The 17,076-nt window shown below is 66.0% G+C and overlaps 3 protein-coding genes across 10 annotated transcripts; 2 read left to right on the top strand and 1 right to left on the bottom strand.

Moving 5' to 3' along the window:
- Window positions 1–21: 21 nt before the first annotated feature.
- Window positions 22–6,412, top strand: LOC134162756 (actin filament-associated protein 1-like 2). 5 transcript variants are annotated; one of them, XM_062616967.1, is made up of 16 exons: window positions 22–208; window positions 2,357–2,557; window positions 2,655–2,731; window positions 2,914–2,998; window positions 3,071–3,288; window positions 3,365–3,544; window positions 3,739–3,822; window positions 4,007–4,085; window positions 4,155–4,372; window positions 4,446–4,576; window positions 4,661–4,781; window positions 4,860–4,950; window positions 5,118–5,267; window positions 5,377–5,537; window positions 5,623–5,739; window positions 5,834–6,391. In XM_062616967.1, the coding sequence occupies exons 1-16, from the start codon at window positions 37–39 to the stop codon at window positions 5,858–5,860; spliced, it is 2,112 nt and encodes a 703-aa protein (XP_062472951.1). In that variant the 5' UTR covers window positions 22–36; the 3' UTR covers window positions 5,861–6,391. The 5 variants fall into 5 exon arrangements, with proteins under 5 accessions (XP_062472951.1, XP_062472950.1, XP_062472948.1 ...); XM_062616966.1 differs by having other exon boundaries at window positions 2,914–3,288; window positions 4,863–4,950; window positions 5,834–6,392; XM_062616964.1 differs by having other exon boundaries at window positions 2,914–3,288.
- Window positions 6,413–6,705: 293 nt separating this feature from the next.
- On the top strand, window positions 6,706–12,838 carry FHIP2B (FHF complex subunit HOOK interacting protein 2B). Of its 4 annotated transcripts, none has more exons than XM_062616970.1 (17): window positions 6,706–6,874; window positions 6,962–7,040; window positions 7,816–7,985; window positions 8,793–8,897; window positions 9,028–9,150; window positions 9,301–9,465; window positions 9,549–9,745; window positions 9,828–9,930; window positions 10,010–10,086; window positions 10,245–10,434; window positions 10,543–10,679; window positions 10,761–10,883; window positions 10,958–11,048; window positions 11,127–11,270; window positions 11,897–12,037; window positions 12,114–12,214; window positions 12,324–12,838. In XM_062616970.1, exons 1-17 carry the CDS (start codon window positions 6,830–6,832, stop codon window positions 12,427–12,429), a joined length of 2,097 nt encoding a protein of 698 aa, XP_062472954.1. In that variant the 5' UTR covers window positions 6,706–6,829; the 3' UTR covers window positions 12,430–12,838. The 4 variants fall into 4 exon arrangements, with proteins under 4 accessions (XP_062472954.1, XP_062472953.1, XP_062472956.1 ...); XM_062616969.1 differs by having other exon boundaries at window positions 6,709–6,874; window positions 10,510–10,679; XM_062616972.1 differs by having other exon boundaries at window positions 6,858–6,874; window positions 7,866–7,985; window positions 10,510–10,679.
- A 123-nt stretch (window positions 12,839–12,961) lies between these two features.
- Window positions 12,962–15,743, bottom strand: NUDT18 (nudix hydrolase 18). The gene is made up of 3 exons (XM_062616941.1): window positions 14,411–15,743; window positions 14,121–14,334; window positions 12,962–13,682 (listed from the first exon to the last, which is right to left on the bottom strand). Exons 1-3 carry the CDS (start codon window positions 14,825–14,827, stop codon window positions 13,093–13,095), a joined length of 1,221 nt encoding a protein of 406 aa, XP_062472925.1. The 5' UTR covers window positions 14,828–15,743; the 3' UTR covers window positions 12,962–13,092.
- Window positions 15,744–17,076: the final 1,333 nt, after the last annotated feature.

A 17,076-nucleotide genomic window follows, 5' to 3' on the forward strand; every position in this document is an offset into this window, starting at 1 on the left:
TGCTTTCGCCTTCTCCCCCTTCCCTGGTCCCTGCAGATGGCGATGGTGCTCCGGGAAGGATGCGGAGCCCTTCCCCGCCTTCCCCCCGCCCTGCCCGGGCTGTGCTGGGGGCCCGGAGGGTGTGTGCGAGCCGAGCCGGGTCCCCGCTGCCCCGGTCCCGATCCCGGTGCGCGATGTGAGCGCATCCGCACCATGGCCCGGCAGAGAGGTACGGGGGGCACAAAGAGCCGGGGGGGCTTTAAAGCCTGCAAAGGGGTGAAGGAGAAGGCAGAGGTGAAGCTGTGTAGGGTGTCCTGGGGGGGAGTGTGTAAATGGGGGGTGAATGTGCATAAATGGGGGGTGAATGTGTGTAAATGGGGGGTGAATGTGCGTAAATGGGGGTGAAAGGGGGTGCACGGGAAGGAGGAAAAGGGGGAAAGGGGGGAGTTAGGGTGATGGGGATATGCGTGGAGCTGTGGGGAGGGAAGGGGTGGAGGGGGTAGGGTGTGGGTGACAGGGCTGGGGTCCCCCCAAACATAGGGCAGGGGAGTGGGGGCCAGCAGCCTCCATGGGGTGATCTGGGGGCGCAGCAGCCATGGCCTGGAGCCTCCCCACATGATGGGTCACGCTGCGGCCAGGAGCAGCTCCGGGGTTGGGGCCTCCAACCTCCTCCTCTGACTCATCCCACGTTGAGCCAGAGCCACCCCGAGCGCTGGAGCGGGGCCTTGGGGTGCCCCTGAGCTGCTGCACCCCACGGGAGTGGGGCTGAGCCTCACTGCACAGAGCAAAATGTACTTGGCCATAGGGCAGAGATGCCAGCCCTGACTCCCGTGGGTGCTGGCATCACCCAGGCAACCCTGCTCGCATGGCATCCCTTTGGACAGCCTTCCTCCTCTTCCTCCGCAGATGATGAGGATGCCAGGGGGTTGGGCCCTTCCCATGGGAGCGGGTGCTTTGCCAGGAGGTGGTTGTGTGTTTGGGGGGTGTTTTCCTTCCTCCCTGCAGATGGTTTTCGTTGGGGCTGCCTTCCCTTGGCACCCACAGCTTGGCACCCTGGGTCATACCGGGGTGAGGGCAGCCCCTGCCTGCCCCACAGCGGGCTGGGGGCCCGGCACAGCGCCCCTGCCCCACTGCTGGGGGAGAGGATGGAGGGAGGGCTGAGGGGTGAGTGGACACAGATGTCATTGCCCAGGAATTCAGCCTGGGTGGAGGAGAGGAGAAAGGGAGGGAGAGGAAGAACCAGGCACATCGGGCATGGGGAACAGCGCCTGTGCCCCCCCCCCCCCCCGTGCTCATCGGTCCCTGCCCATGGGGGGGGGCAACCCCTGCCCAGCTGCCCCCCCCCCCAACCCCCCAAGGAGCCGTTTCCCCCCTCCCCTTCCCCCGTTTCCAGGGAAATCCAGATGTTTGGGCCCAGCTCCGGCATTGCTCAGCCTCCTGCCAGATGTTTCCTCTCCCTCCGGGCAGGGGTGTGTGCTCCTCGCTGGGGACACCGGGAGGGGGACAGCGCTCCCCCAAGCCAGCACCTCCACAGGGGCTTCTCCCGCATCCCGCAGGGGCTGTCCCTGCTCCCGCTGGGAATTGGCAGGGGGAGGCCGGGAGCAGGGAGAGCAGGGGGCTTGCAGCGGGTCTGTGCAGTGATGCAAACCGCTTCCGGAGGCTCGCAGGAAGGAGCTGGGGGTCAGGCAGAGACCCTGGGGGCATCTGCCTGCTCCTGGGGCAGCAGCCCAGGGCTATGGGTGTGCGAGGTCCTGCTCTGCCCCACACTTCCCCACGCCTGAAGGGACCCAGAGCTAGCACTGATTGGGGCTGGGCCCTCAACCCATCGCCCTCTGGCTCTCCCTACTTCGGGGCTCATGGGGCTGAGGCAGCGCTGTCCCATCCCATGGGAATCCCATATTCCCCACCCAGGGTGAGGGAGCACAAAGCAGCTCCTTGTGCCACTCCATCCCTCCTTCCTGGCACGGCAGGGTCGGGGTCTCCAGCCAGCGCTGAGTCCCAGCCCTGCTCCCTGCCCTTGCGAATGCTCAGCGTTTCTGGCCTTCATCAGCTGCTCCCATAGGCTATTCCTCCCCCTCTTCCTCCTCCTCCACATGGAGGAGCAGCACATTGGGCTTCCCAGCGCAGCCCCTGGCCCCGGTTCCCCTCGCCCAGGCGGGAACAAACCCGCTCTGTGAGCACAAACAGAGCATCCTTCATCACCATGGGGCACTGTTCCCCTTCCTCATCCTCCCCCGGCACCCTGGGCTGGTCAATAGTGGGATTGTGTGAAGCAAGAGCACGCAGCCCCACACTGGAGAGCGCCTGTCGTTGGATGAGCATCCTGCCTGCACCCTGCTGCGGTGGGCTGTCGATGGCACATCCCTGTGTCCTGCAGACCTGGACAAGCTGCTGTCGGACCTGCGGTCTTTCCTGCTCATCCTGGACCGGGAAAGCCTCAGCTCCGTGGCTCGGGATAAGAAGAAGTCGGTGGCTGAGCTCCTGTCGCGGCTGCAGAGCCCCTCGAGTGAGCGTGGGGATGCAGAGTACATGATCATGCGCTGCCTCTCACCGTCCCCACAGGGCCAGCCCAGCCCTGGTGAGTCCACGCTCTGACCCACACCCCATCTCCTCCAGACCCTCATTCCCAGGATTCCGGGCTCCTCAACTCGCGCACAACGCTGCTTTCCCCCCAGGAGCCAGGAGGATGGATGCAACAGGAGGAAGAACCTGTGAGTGCCACACAACCGGGACCCTGAGCCCGCACGGAGGGGTAAGCGTGGAGGGGCTGCACGGTGATGGGAGATGGGCACCCGGTGACCAACCCCACATTGCAACCTTGCTCACACGGGGGTCTGGTCACGCTGGGAAGGCTCCAGTGCTGCTGCCATCTCCTTTGGGGACGTGTGGCTCCCCCCAGGGACACCACCTTTGGAGCACCCCTTTTTTCCCCAGAGCAAGGTCCCTGGTGTCTCACAGTCCCCGCCAGCCGATGACTCCTATGAAGATGCTGAACCCCTCGGTCCCAGCCGCTGCTCCGGTGAGCACCGCAACGCATCCCCTCCCCGTCACCCGCACACACCCAGCACCCTGGTGCCAGCCCGGCTCTCAGGTGGTGCCGACACCGACAGCAGCCACTACGAGTCGTACGAGGAGGATGAGGAGGGTGTGAAGGACCGTGCCCACTACCTGCGGCGGCCGCCGGGCACCGGCCGCGATGCTGAGCCCAGCGGGCGCCCCGAGGCGCAGCTCTGCGGCTTCCTCTGGAGGAAGCGCTGGCTGGGGCAGTGGGCGAAGCAGCTCTTCATCGTCCGCGAGCATGTGCTGCTGGTGAGCGGCCGGCGAGGCTGGGTGAAGGCTGGGAATGGGGCCCAGCGGGTCCCTGAGCTCCGCTCTGCCCCTGCAGTGTTTCAGGTACGCCGCCGACCCGCAGCCGGTGCTGGAGCTGGACCTGCGGGGCTGCCACGTCACCTGTAAGGCCAAGCAAGGCAGGAAGATGCCGCACACCCTGAAGGTGACGGGGACAGCGGGAGAGGTGCTCGTCATCGGCTTCCAGAGCCGGCAGCAGGCTGAGGACTGGAGGAAGGTTTGGAGGTGTTGCAGCCTGGCAGAGCTCTGCATGGGCAGGAGGGAGGGGTGGGCAGGGAGAAATGAGGCACAGCCTCATGGGGTGCTGCCGAGGTGGCTGGGGATGTCCCCATCCATCCCCACGCTGCCTGGAGCATGGTTCAATGGAGATCAGGCATTTGGGGGTGCAGTGCTCCCCTTCTCCTTTGGTAGGTGATTGAAGAGGTCAGCAGCAATGCCCCGGGAGGGCTGGCATCTATCAGCACCCCATCACCACCATCCTCCAGGCTCAGCAGGGTGAGCTGCCTGTTCTCCCATGGGAAACCCAGGCATGGGAAGGGGGATGCAGAGAATTCACCCCAAATCCCATCCCGCCATCCCCACTGTCTGATGCTGGAGGGGGGGGCTTCACTGCCATGGGGTGGGGGTGAGAGTGCTTAAGGCCTGCAGGGATTGGGGCTCCTTGGATCATCATCCTCAGGCTGGCAAGGAGGAAGAGGAGGATTGCTCGCGGCAGAGCCATGCCCGCAGCCCGCGGGCTGGAGAGGACGCCAAAGGAGGTGCGATGCTGAAGGGCAGGGGGCCGGGGGTGTCTCCGGCTCGGTGCTGACGGGGGGATGCCCCCGCAGGGTTCCTGTCGGTGCGGCTACGCGGGCGCTGGCAGCGGCTGTGGTGCGCGGTGCGGCAGGGAGTCCTGCGCATGGTCCCGGAGCCCGGCAGCGCCCAGCACCCCGGCTGCGCCCTGCGCCTGGAGGGATGCGAGGTGACCCCCGGCACGGCCACCGGCTCCCCTCAGCGCCTCCGCATCCGCATCGCCCAGCGCGGCCGGGAGCTCGCCCTGCTGCAGGTGAGCAGCCGCTGCCGCATCCCGCATCCCGCACCCGGCCCCCGCTGACCCCGGCCCCTCTGCCCCGCGCCAGACGCGTTCGGATGAGGAGAGGGAAGCCTGGTTGAAGACCCTGCAGGCCAGGGGAGAAGCCGAACCAGCCAGCAACAGTCCCCACGATGAGAAACCCAGGCTGGGCAATGCCAGCAGCTGCCCTGCTGCAGGGTAAGGGGGCACCGGCCGGGATCCCAGCCCTCCTGCTCCGTTATGGGGATGCAGGTGACAATGGGACCCCTGTCCTGCTTGCAGCGGGCTGCTCCAGCGCCGTGTCCCGACACCCAACGCCTACATGGATGATCCCTTCGGGCAGCTCCCACCAGCTGAGGCTCCCAAGCATCTCTACTCCAACATGGAGCGGCTGCAGCAGCTGGTAACCACCGTTTGCCCCTGCAGCAGGCCCCAGGGTGAAGGGGATGAGCTCCCACCACCCATCGGCTTCCTTCCACAGCAGCAGAACTTGGACCGAGCAGTGCAAGGGCAGCGCAGGAGACCCATGTCTGCGCTGCCCATGGGTGCCTGCAGCAGCACTCTGCATGCAGGTGAGCAGGGCCTGGGTGCTCCATGCCAGGCGCAAGGCCCCCCCCCCATGAACCCCAGACCCATGTGCTGGGATGGAGGCTGAGGTGCCCCCAAGCACGGTGTTGTGCCATGATTCCTCTGCCCTTCCTCCTGGGCATCCTTCCTCCTGGGCATCCTTCCTCCCCAGCACCAGCAGCAGCTCTCCGGAGCAGGGCCGCCAGCCCGCAGTGGGTGAAGGTGAGCTCCGATCTCTGGAGCAAGGATCTCTCCCAGTCCCAGCGCACCCTGACGCTGCCTGAGAGGAAAGGAACTCGGGATGGGCTGGATATCCTCATCGGTAGGGCCGCAGAGGGTCTCTGCTCCTGTGCAGGGTGGGCCTTGTCCTTCCCCAAGGCTGATGGGGTCGAGAGGTGCCCGGGCTTGGCAGTGCCACCGTGTCCCTGCAGGGAAAAGAGCCTTCCCGAAGCTGCAGGAGAAGGTGGGGCAGCTGGAGAGAGCCTGCCGCATGAAGGGCAGGCTGAAGGCTGGCTCCGAGATGAACCTGCTGGCCATCGGCACGTCCCTGAAGGGCCGCATCGCTGCCACCAGCGGCTCGGCTGGCTCCGAGGTGGGGACGCTGGGGAGGGCAGGGGATGCAGGGAGCAGGGGGGGCCGGGGGCAGGCGTTGCCCTCTCTCCGCTCCACTTTTGCAGCAGGGCTCGTTCCTCACGCCGCTGCTGAAGCGCACGGCATCGGCCAGGAGCGCCCTGAGGCCGTCACCACCCTCCCCGCTCATGGTGGAGAGGGGAAATGTGCTGCAGAAGAGAAAGGTACCGGCGGGGCCCTATGGGAGGGCAGAGCTGGGGTGAGCCGGGTACCACCCGTGACACCGGGGGGTAACCGCCCCTCTCGGGTGCCCTCCAGGAGTGGGAGTTGAAGTCTGTGATGTGATCGGCACCGCAGCAGCTTCGGGGCACCCCTCAACTGAACGGAGGCTGCACGTGGACCGTGCAGGACCCGCCTGGTGCCTGGTTTTAACCATCAATATCAACGCTACAACTACGCACATCTATTTTTTATATATATATACACATATAAATTGTCCATCCGTGGGTCTGAGTATCCCTGGAATGGCTGGAGGGGGGTGAGCCCCTCACAGCGTCACCCCCTTCTCACCCATCCCAAAACCTTGGTTTTAGGGCACAGATTTCCCCATTGCAACCTCGCGAGCTGCTGGTTCTGTCCCTAATGTGGGTCCAGAGCATCATCAGCAGAGACCCTGGTCACGAGGTGGGATGTGGATACACCCCTGTCCAAGCATCCAGGGGACACACACAGAGTGATGGCGGGTGCTTGAGGCACTTAACTGCACCTTCCTGGAGCCGGCAGGACCCAGGCTGGGCCCTGGGCTGCTCCCCAGTGCTGTGCTCGTCACAGCTCGGGGTCCATTGCGGAAATGCGGGGTTTAAGGATTAAAATGACAATAATAATAATTAGTCCCAAAAGTTGGCTTGTTCCGGGCTGTGCTGGGGAGAGGGGAGCTGGGGAAGGAGTGTATGGGGGGGGAGGGTGGGTCAGCGTCCCAGTGCGAGGTGCTCCTAGGGGGATACCCCTATCCCGGTGCGAGCTGTTCAGGGGGGCTGTCCCCGTCCTGCGGGGTCCCAGGGCCGCCCCCGCTGCACTTTCAGCGCTGTGGGACCTTTCAAACCCTCCCTCCCCAAACGCCTCCTCCCCTTTCCCCGCCCCAGCCCCATCCCTCCGGCTCCGGAGCCGCCGGGGGAGGTCCCGTCCAGGCCGCCCTCGCTGCCCTGCCCGGAGCCACCGCGGCGGGGCGCTGTGGAGGGCGGCGGGGCCGGGCTCGGTTCCGGTGCCCGTTCCGGTGCCGGTGCCGGTGCCGGTACCGGTACCGGGGGCACAGCCATGCTGAGCCGGCTGGGAGCGCTGCTGCAGCAGGCGGTAGAGACGGTGAGTGGGAACGGGAACGGGAACGGGAACGGGAACGAGAACGGGGGGGTTCTGAGCGTCCCTGACCCCGGCCCCGGTTGTGCGCAGCGGGAGCCCAGCGTGGACCTGCTGGAAGCCTTCACCGAGCACTGGAAGGGCATCACCGGCTACTACCTGGAGGCCACGGGTGAGTGGGGTGGGGGGAGAGGGTCCCTGTGCCCTGGGATGGGGTCTGTGTGGCGTGGGAATAAAGTCCTGTGGCGTGGGAACGGGGTCTTTGTGCCCTGGAAGGGGGTCCCCATGCCCTAAGAGGGTTCCATAGCCTAGGAATAAGGTCCCTGTGCCCAGGAGGGGGTCCTGGTGCCCTGGAATGGGACCCGTTGGACTGGGACGCATGCCCTGGTTGGCACCCTGTGCAGCAGCAGGGCACCGTGCTGATCCTAGTACAGTGCAGCTGACCTGGCGGGGGGGGCTTTGGCATGGGACACCCAGGAGGATTTATCCAGCCGGGTGCTTGGCCTTGTGCGGCCCTGACCCCCCCCCCGCACACCATTGGGGTCAGCATGAGGGATACTGTGCTCCTGGGAACACATCCCTTTGGGAACACGCTGCTTTGGGAGGCACCAAAAGCAGGGCCTGGGGAGCTCCGTCCCTTTCCACAGCAGGGTCTCGGTTCTCCCCGCTCGGCGCCCACTTTCCCCCCCTCCTCCCGGTGGGGTCCGGGGCTGGCAATGGGCAGCTCCCACCGGGACCGGCCGCTCCGTAGGCCAGGAGCGGAAGGGGAAGCTGGGAGCCCATCCACACATTGCCATCTAGCGTCGCTCCCGCCATGGAGCGGGAGTCTGGGCCGGCACGGGTTGGGAATAGTGCCCCGGGTTGGGATCTGGGCCCCCCCCAGTGCATGGCTCCCGTTGCCTTGGGACACACACACACACCACAGCGCCCAGTTCCTGCGCCCGCAGACGAGAGCATCCCGGCCAGGCAGACGGACATCCCCTGGCGCCTCAGGCAGATGCTGGACATCCTGGTCCATGAGGAGAGGCAGTTCCCAGCGGGAGAGGCCGGGCCGTGCCTCGAGTACCTGCTGCAGCACAAGGTGCTGGAGACCCTCAGCACGCTGGGCAAGGCAGAGGTGGGTGCACCAGCACGGGGGGGCTGAGCCCCCTGCACAGCAGCACCCACTGCCCTTCCCAGCTGCTTTGCATGGTGCTGCTCTGGCCCTTTGGTTTTGTAGCTCTTCCAGCTGCACAAGGGGTTTGTGGAGTGGGACCTTGGGATGCTTGGCTTTCCTAGGGGCATTGCTCAGTGTAAGATCCCCATTGGAATCCTTTCTGCTCCTCCTCCAAATGGCTCTTGCTCCCCATCGCATTCCTGCCTGCACAAGAAGGGTGTTTTTCACACCAGCAACATGTTTGCTTCTGGACACCTCTCCAAGTAAACACTGCCCAAAACATCAGGATTACAGAACAGTCTGGGTTGGAAGGGGCCCCCGAAGGTCGTTTAGTCAAATACAGCAACTCCGATCTTCTTCTGTTGCTAATAATAAGTTGGCTCCATATAAATAGCTTTTCATACAATAGCAGCTGCTGTGCTTCAGGAACGTGCTGCTCCTTCCGTGGCTGGGAGGGTTTGGGTTTTTGGGGTGCTGGGCTTTAACATTGTAGGAAAAGGGAAATAATCCCCTTGGGATAGCTCAGTGTAGAGGAGTTCAGTTCCCAGTTGCTGAAGGCAGTCAGGGGAAGGGCTGGGGGGGGGGAATGGGTCCTTTTACATCATTTTGGGGGAGCAAAAGCAGGGTCTGTGCTGAGGGTGTTGGTGCAAGCCCCCTGTGCTGGCTGTTGGGTGACTCTGTGGATGAGTGGGGGTGATGACAGGGGAATTGGGGTATGCAGACAGGTAATGGGGCCCTTGCTGATGCTTGTCCCCATCTCCCCCTCAGTACCCACCCGGGATGAGGCAGCAAGTCCTCCTCTTCTTCAGCCGGGTGCTGGGGCAAGTGCAGCACCCGCTCCTGCACTACCTCAACGTGCACAGGCCGGTGAAGGTGAGCCCTGGACGCAGCAGCGGTGCCCCCGGCGGTGGCAGTGCTGGGGCCGCCCAGATCCCTGCCCGATGCTGCTCACGGTAACGGGGCAGGGTGGGAGAGCACCCAGCACCCGCTCCGTGCCCCGCAGAAGCTGCTCCAGCTCAGCGGTGACCGCCTGGGCTCTGGCTTGGAGAAGGAGGAGGTGCAGTTTGCGGCCGTCCTCTGCGTGAAGATCAAGCAGGATCCCACACTGCTGATGTACATCCTGGAGGTGAGCAGCCCCTGGGCGTGTGGGGCCGTGTAGGGGGTCATCTGTGGGGTTTATGGAGCTTTTCCACATGCTTTGCAGCTCCGTCCCCACAGCACAGCTCCTCGGGGTGAGGGGGATGCATGCGGTGGCTGTGATGCTCTTCCTCTCCAGGGCAAGAGCATCCCGAATGGGACGACAGCCCGGGAGCTGCCAGCCATGGAAGAGGGTACGGAGCATCCCTCTGGCCCTGCCACGGGCTCCCCCCGTGCCGAGCCCTCCCCACCACGGAGGGACCACAACCTCATCACATCCCTGGTGGGGCTGTGCAAGAGCAAGGTACAGAGAAAGGGCTGCAAGGAGGGGCCGTGGTGCCTGTGACCGCGTGATGCTGCCTCTCCTCCTCCTCCTCCTCCTCACAGAAGAGCCGGGTGGCAATGAAGGCTCAGGAGAACCTGCTGCTGGTGGCAGGGCTGGCTCAGGAGGCAGCTGCCACCTGCCTGGTGCGGAGCAGTGCCCTGTGCCCGCTGCTGACCCAGCACCTCTGCGACCTGCACAGCGCCGTGCCCGCGGGCACCGACCCCGCCGACGTCCTCACCATGGAGAGGATGAGCTGGAGGTGAGGCGGGTGCTGGGTTGGGGGGGTGTCCCCTGGCACCCTCAGGGCGCTGCTGCAGCCCCGCGTGCTGTGCCCCGCGCAGGTCGCAGGGTGCTGGGGATGCCGCGTTCCCGGGGAAGGAGAGCCTGGCTGCCTTCCTCGGCTGGCTGGATTACCTCGACGAGCTGGTGCTGGGCGCACACCCGGTAAGGAGCACCCGGCTGCTCGCTCTGAGCCGGGGCAGCGCCGTGCCCGTGCCAGGCTCAGCCCCTGCCCTCGCTGCAGGTTGTGGCAGAGGCTGTCGCTGAGGCCGTGGAGGAGACGTTCTTTCAGGGCACCCTGCGGCCGCAGCTCCTGCAGATGTGAGTGTCCGGGTGCAGGGGCTGGAGCCGGGTGAGCTCCGAGGTCCTGTCCAGAGCAAACCAGGCTGTGGTTCTGTGACCCCTGTGGGGCTGGGACCGCGGGGTCCCTGCTGCGGTGCCCCCCCAGGGCACCCTCCCGCATCCCTCCCGTCCCGCAGGTCCGAGGTCGCGGTGCTCAGCGCCACGGCCATGCTGGTGTGCACCGTGCGGCAGGTCCGAGCTCCCGCCCTGCTCCGGCACCTCGTGCTCTTCCTGCTGGGGCCAGACCAGCACCCGGAGACCCCGGGGGATGCCCCCCACTCCCTGCGCACCCACCTCATCGACCGCTGCAACCACCTCTGCGACGAGGTGAGCCCCATCCTGCTGGGGCGCGGGCGGTGCCGTGGGGCTGTGCCGACGTCCCCTTTGCTCCTCACGCCCCAGATCAGCCTGGCCAGCCTGCGGCTCTTCGAGCAGCTCCTGCAGAAGCCCCACGAGCACATCACACACAACCTGGTGCTGCGGAACCTGGAGGCCAGGGGGTACCTGCAGCGAACCCCCCTTGTGCCCGAGGAGCGCGGAGCCCCCGAGCTGGAGCACGAGGAGGATGGGCTGTGAGTGAAGGGGAGCGGGGCAGGGTAAGGTGTGAGCCCCGCTCTGCCCACCCTGCTGACACCCCTGTGCTGGCCCCACAGGGACCTGGAGGAGGATCCGTACTTCACCGATGGATTCCCAGGTTCCAGCTTTGGGATGGTGAAAAAGCTTCCCTCAGGATCAGCCCCGTCAGGGAAGGGGCAAGTGAGCGAGGTGGTGAGCAGGTAGGGATTCCCAGGGGTTCTCCCAGCAGGGGGGGCCTGCATCCCTCTCCCCATCCCTCTCCCATCGCTTCCAGCTTCCTCTGCCTGGTTCCCGAGGAGGCAAAGACCTCCTCGTGCATGGAGGAAGGCGGCTACGACACCTACGTGCACGATGCGCTGGCAATGGTGAGTGTCTGGGGGGGCCCATGCCTGGAAGTGCTGGTCCCCACTCTGGATCCCACCCAGCATCACCCCCCCCACCAGGTCCAGGCGTGCCGAGACAGCGTAGCCCCGTGGGGGTGGCCCGGGGCCCCCAGTCCCCTCGACTCCTGTCACCCTGAAGTGGTGTTTTATGAAGGTCACTTCCTCAAGGTGCTGTTTGACCGGATGGCGCGGATCCTGGACCAGGTAGAGGGTGCCAGCAGGATGCTGGGGATGGATCTGGTCCCCACCATGCCCTGCATGTCCCGTGGGGGGTTCTCCAAAGGGCTCTCCGGGCTGATGGAGCCTCTGTCTTGGCTGGGGTTGGGGGTTGAATAGAAGATGCTTTGGCTGTTGCCATGGAAACCACGTTGGATGGGGCAGCCCTCTTTCCCAGCATTCAGGACCTCCACAGTGGGAGTAAAGTCACCAAGAGCATCAGTGGTGTCCACAGCCACCGTGGTCTTCATCAGGGACTGTAGCAATAGGAAAAGGGGTGATGGGTTCAAACAAACAGGGCAAGTTCAGGCTGGAGATAAGGCAGAAGCTCTTCCCTGTGAGGGTGCTGAGGTGCTGGCACAGGGTGCCCAGAGAAGCTGTGGCTGCCCCATCCCTGGCAGTTCTCAAGGCCAGGTAGGACACAGGGGCTTGGAGCAAGCTGCTCCAGTGGAAGGGGTCCCTGCCCGTGCCAGGGGTTGGGGCTGGAGGAGCTTTCAGGTCCCTTCAACCCAAACCATTCCAGGATTCCGTGGTTCCATTGGTGGGGATGGGCTCAGGTCCCTGTGGGGGGTTTGATGACAACCAGCCCCTGCTGAGCACCCCCCTATCCCCAGCCCTACAGCCTGAACCTGCAGGTGACCTCGGTGCTGTCTCGCTTGGCCGCCTTCCCTCATCCCCACCTGCACGAGTACCTCCTGGACCCCTACCTCAGCCTGGCCCCTGGCTGCCGCTCGCTCTTCTCCGTCCTCGTCCGGGTAACGCCTCTGGGGTCTGGGGACACGGGGACCCCCCCCAAGACGGGAACTGAGTCTTCTCCCCCCCTCCCTGCAGGTGATCGGGGACCTGATGCAGCGGCTGCAGCGTGTGCCCCAGTTCAGGGCTAGGCTGCTGCTGGTGCGGCGGCAGCTCCTGGGGCAGGTGACAGGAGAGCAGTGAGTGCTGGGGGCACCACGGGGGGGAAATGCCCCTTGGGGATGTTTTGGGGGTGTTTTACCCCACATCCCTCCCCATCGCTTGTGTCCGTCCATGTCCCCCCCACAGGATGGACCACACGATGCTCTTCAAGGGGGTGGTGGTGCTGGAGGAGTTCTGCAAGGAGCTGGCTGCCATCGCCCTGGTCAAGGGGCCACCAGAAGGGCCCCCCTGAGCTGCAGCTCCCCGGACCCCCATCAAGCACCCCCTTTCTGGCCAGGCTGCCCTGGCCCTACGTGGCACCGCGGGAAGGGCACTGGGGAGGAGGAAGAGGAGGCTCCGAGTCCTTGGCCAACACGGAGGTGCTGATCCCCAGCACCGGGCTCACCCCTTGGGGTGCAGGGTGCCCCCGCACTGCGCTCCCTCCTGGGTGGTGGGGTCCTGCTCCCCCAGCCTGAAGCAGGAGGATGGGCTGTGCGGGCTCGGTGCTGTCCTCTCTGCACGGGGCGATGCCTCGGCTGCAATAACTCAATCGTGTCCCCATGGGGTGTGTGGTGCTGTGTGTTCGTGGCTCCTGCCTGGCAGGGTTGGTGCACCCCAACCCCTGCTCAGGGTCCCCTGGGTGATGGGACTCTGCTGTAATAAACCTGAGCGTCACACGCTGCGTCCCTTTGATCAATACAGCGCTGTCCCCCTTCCCAAGAACCCCCAAAACCCAGCTCCGCGCTCGCCATCCCCAACCAGATCCAGTCAAGGGTGCAAGCAGCAGCAGCAGCAGCAGCCGGGTTTATTTCTGCTGTGGCTGGCGCTCAGCACCCCAAGCCCAGGACGCAGAACCACGTCCTGCCCCAAACCACCCCCTGGGGCTCTCCGCAATCGGGACCCCCGCTGCCGGGGCTCAGCTGCGCACGGGCACCGCGGCGCGGAGCCGCTGCAGGATGCGACCCCTCAAGCCCCGCTCCTCCACGTGCCACCAGCGGAACGCGGCGCTGCGCGGCGCGGGGGGCTCAGCGCCGGGGCTGCCGGGCGCGATGCTCAGCACCACGTTGAAGCAGACGCCATCGGCCCCCCCGGCGCCCCCAGCGCGGTGCTGCAGCCCCAGCAGCGCCATGGGGCCCGGGGGGGGCGCGGGGCTCAGGCAGCCCCGCAGCAGCCGCAGCACGGACGCGCGCAGGCCCCCGCGCAGCTCGGCCGGGGACGCGCCGCAGGCAACCAGGGGCAGGCGCGGGGGCCCGGCCGTGCCCAGCAGCACCCAGAGGTCCCCGGCGGCGCCGGTGCAGGCGAGGAGCAGGCGCAGGCAGAGCCGGGCGCAGGGCAGCTCCTGCGGCAGCGTCGGCGGGTGCGCGGGGCAGCGGCGGAAGCGCGCAGCGAGGTCCAGCAGGGGCAGGATGTCGGGGGCGCGCAGCGGCAGCGCGCGGGGGTCCCCTGCGCACCACGCGGCCTGCAGGGACTCAGCATCGGCTTCCGCCAGGGTCTTCAGGGTCCCGCCTGCAGGCAGAGACAGCGATGTCCTGGGGTGGCGATGGGGGGGGGACACAGCGGGACCCCAGCACCGGGCTGTGGGGGTCTCAGAGCCCGGGTACAGGGTGGTGGGGGCAGCCAGGCATCGTCATGGGGATGATGGGGGGCACTGGGAGCCCAGCACGGAGCTTTCTGGGGTGTGCCTGTCCTGGTGATGGTGCTGGCAATGGACAGCGATGCCCTGGCACAACACTGGCAGGGGACACTGGTGCCCATCACTGGGGTGGCAGGGGCTGATGGTGATGCCCTGGCACGAAGGTGCCGGAGGACACCGGTGACCTGGCACAGGACTGGCTGGGGATGCCGATGCCCATCACAGGGCTGGCTGGGGGACCCCACTGCCCCAGCACAGGGCTGGCAGAAGAGCCACATCCTTCCCCCCATCGCCAAGGCACCGTCACGCACCGGTGGGGCGCGCAAGGAAGGCAAAGCGAATCCAGGCTGGCCCCCGCTCCTCCAGCGCCAGCAGGGTGAGGGGTTCACACTCCAGCCCCGTTTCCTCCTTCATCTCCCTCCTCATGGCAGCCACGATGCTCTCACCGGGCTCCATCCTGCCCGCAGGCAGGTACCACTTCCCGCGACACTCGGGCTTGGCCTCCTGCACCAGCAGCACCCGGTCCTGCAGGGATTGAGAGGGGTCAGTGGGCTCCAGCACCCATGGATGGGGGTCCCGCAGGGCAGGGGGGGGGCCTCACCTCTTCATTGAAGAGCACTGCCAGGACGACGTAGCAGACGTTCTTCCCCAGGCGGATGGGGCCGGTGGGCTCGGGGGGACCCTCAAAGCTGCTCCCCACCTCCCACCCGCCGCCATCCAGCACCGCATCCAGCTCCGCCACCGGAGCCTCCCCCATGGGCACGGGGTCCCGCAGGCCGGCTGGGCAGGTGGGGAGCACAGGACCCCCCTTAGGGGGTAGCAGGGTGCTGGGGCGGGGAGGGCACCCCCCAGACGTGCAAGCGAGGGGGTGGGGAGCCCTGGCGCTGGAGGGGATGGTGAGGAAGGGGCTCCGGTGACTGCGGGGGGCACGGGGATGTGTAATGCAGGAAGGGGTCCCCCGGCTGGGGGGTGCTGCTGGGGAAGGGCTTGCTGGACTGAAGGATGTGGAGGGGGGCATAAGAGGGGAAGGATCTGCTGGGCTGGGGGGTCACGGGGCAGGGGAAGGGCTCAGTGGCTTTGGCGATGTGGGGATGGGGGCAGAAGGGAAAGGGCCGGCTGGACTGGAGGACCCCCAGAGGGGCGCAGCAGGGGCTGTACGGGGGGAAATAGTACGGGAAGGGGTCGCTGTGCCTGGGGAGCAGGCGGGGGGGGCTGCGGTACGGGAAGGGTTTGCTGGACTGGGGGAGGCATGGGGGGGCAAGGGACGGGAAGGGCTGGCTGGGCTGGAGCGGGCTGTAAGGGAAGAGCTGGCTGGACCGGGGGATGGCGGGGGCGCTGCGGTACGGGACGGGCTGGCTGGACTGCGGCGTGGCCGGGAACCTGAAGTACGTGAAGGGCTGGCTGGACTGCAGGAAGCAGGGGGGCAGCGGGCGGCTGGACTGCGGGATGCTGAGGGGCAAGGGGCGGCTGGACTGCGGGATGCTGAGGGGCAGCGGGCGGCTGGACTGCGGGATGCTGGGGGGTACGGGGCGGCTGGACTGCGGGATGCCCGGCGGGGAGCTGGGGGGACTGGGCCAGGGCTGCGGGGGCCAGGGCGTGCTGGACTGCAGGGGGCTGCAGGGAAAGGATGGGGTGAGCAGGGGGAGCTGGGGGGTGCAGGGGGGCGAGGTGGGCTGCAGGATGATGGGGGGTGATGGGAGATGGGCTCAAAGGGGGGGCGTGCTAGGGACAGTTTGCAGGGTGCAGGAAGGGAAGGGTTTGGGGCGCGCGGTGCAATGGGGCAAGGTTTGGGGGGTTCAGGGTGCAATGGGGCAGCGTTTGGGGTGCTGCAGCGTACAACAGGGAAGGACCTGGGCTGCGGAGTTCAACAGGGGAAGGATTTGGAGTGCAGGACGCAGAAGGGAAGGGTTTGGGGGGGTTAAGGTGCAATGGGGCAGGTTGGGGGGGTCAGGGGTGCAATGGGGCAGGTCTGGGGGGGGTTAGGGGTGTAATGGGGCAGGTTTGGGGTGCAATGGGGGGGGGAGAGGTGCCCCTGGCGCGCCGCAGCCCCCCCCTCCCGGTTAGCCCCTATTCCCGCGCATGCACCGGGACACTCACCGCGTCACCGGCCCCGCCCATCCCGCTCGCCGCTCATTGGTTACTCCTTAACGCCAGCTCGCTCCCGATTGGCTGGTTGTGGCGCCACTTCTCGCGCGGCCGCGGGAAAGGGTTAGGTCTTAAAGGGGCGTGGGAAAGGGCGTGGCGAGGGCGGGGCCCGTGGCGCGGTTCCCATCGCGTTGTGCCCGTTGCCGGGTGCCCATCGCGCAGCGGTGACTCCGTGCGTGGTTATCAGCACCGCACCGTGCCCATCGCACCGTGCCCATCGCACGGTGCCCATCGCACCGTGCACATCGCATTGTGCACATCGCACCGTGCCCATCACACAGTGCACATCGCACCGTGCCCATCACACAGTGCACATCACACCGTGACCATCTCACTGTGCACATCTCACTGTGCACATCACGCTGTGCCCATCTCACAGTGCGCATCTCACTGTGCACATCTCACTGTGCACATCACACCGTGCCCATCGCACCGTGCCCATCTCACTGTGCACATCGCACCGTGACCATCTCACTGTGCACATCACACAGTGCACATCGCACTGTGCCCATCTCACTGTGCACATCACACCGTGACCATCTCATAGTGCACATCTCACCGTGCACATCACACAGTGCACATCGCACCGTGCCCATCTCACCATGCACATCTCACTGTGCGCATCACACCGTGACCATCGCACTGTGCACATCACACCGTGCACATCTCACTGTGCACATCGCACCGTGCCCATCACACCATGCCCTTCTCACCATGCCCATCGCATTATGACCATCCCACCATGCCCATCTCACTGTGCCCATCACACTGTGCCCTTCTCACCGTGCCCATCGCATTATGACCATCTCACTGTGCCCATCGCACTGTGCCCATCACACAGTGCCCATCACACAGTGCCCATCGCACTGTACCCATCGCACAGTGCCCATCACACGGTGATGACTGCACTGTGATAACTGTTATCACTAGTGCGAGGCCCCGCTGTGCTCCTGGTGCTGGGGGCACCTTCCTCCATGGACGCGCTGCTCCTGCCATCCCGAGGGCCCTTTGGGCCGGTTTCCCTCCCGCAGCAGGGCAGGACGGAGCTGCCCCCAGGGTCTGAACCTCTGTGCAGTGAGACCCAGTTCTGTGTGAGGCTGCCAGCGCAGAGCCTGCTCTAAA

The sequence above is a fragment of the Pezoporus occidentalis genome, unplaced genomic scaffold (assembly GCF_034315485.1).
Source record: "Pezoporus occidentalis ecotype Australia unplaced genomic scaffold, CSIRO_AGI_Poc_V1 ctg191, whole genome shotgun sequence".
Lineage (NCBI taxonomy): Eukaryota > Metazoa > Chordata > Aves > Psittaciformes > Psittacidae > Pezoporus > Pezoporus occidentalis.

Excerpts from the sequence above, each read along its gene's own strand:
- NUDT18 (XM_062616941.1), bottom strand. The coding sequence starts at position 14,827 with ATGCCCCCCTCCACATCCTTCAGTCCAGCAAGCCCTTCCCCAGCAGCA. Across the intron at positions 14,335-14,410 it reads CAGTGCTCTTCAATGAAGAG|GACCGGGTGCTGCTGGTGCA; the intron begins GTGAGGCCCCCC and ends CAATCCCTGCAG. Across the intron at positions 13,683-14,120 it reads CTTCCTTGCGCGCCCCACCG|GCGGGACCCTGAAGACCCTG; the intron begins GTGCGTGACGGT and ends CTCTGCCTGCAG.
- FHIP2B (XM_062616969.1), top strand. The coding sequence starts at position 6,830 with ATGCTGAGCCGGCTGGGAGCGCTGCTGCAGCAGGCGGTAGAGACG. Across the intron at positions 6,875-6,961 it reads TGCAGCAGGCGGTAGAGACG|CGGGAGCCCAGCGTGGACCT; the intron begins GTGAGTGGGAAC and ends GGTTGTGCGCAG. Across the intron at positions 11,049-11,126 it reads TGCACGATGCGCTGGCAATG|GTCCAGGCGTGCCGAGACAG; the intron begins GTGAGTGTCTGG and ends CCCCCCCACCAG.
- LOC134162756 (XM_062616964.1), top strand. The coding sequence starts at position 37 with ATGGCGATGGTGCTCCGGGAAGGATGCGGAGCCCTTCCCCGCCTTCCC. Across the intron at positions 2,732-2,913 it reads CCCTGAGCCCGCACGGAGGG|AGCAAGGTCCCTGGTGTCTC; the intron begins GTAAGCGTGGAG and ends TTTTTTCCCCAG. Across the intron at positions 3,545-3,738 it reads AGGCTGAGGACTGGAGGAAG|GTGATTGAAGAGGTCAGCAG; the intron begins GTTTGGAGGTGT and ends CTCCTTTGGTAG.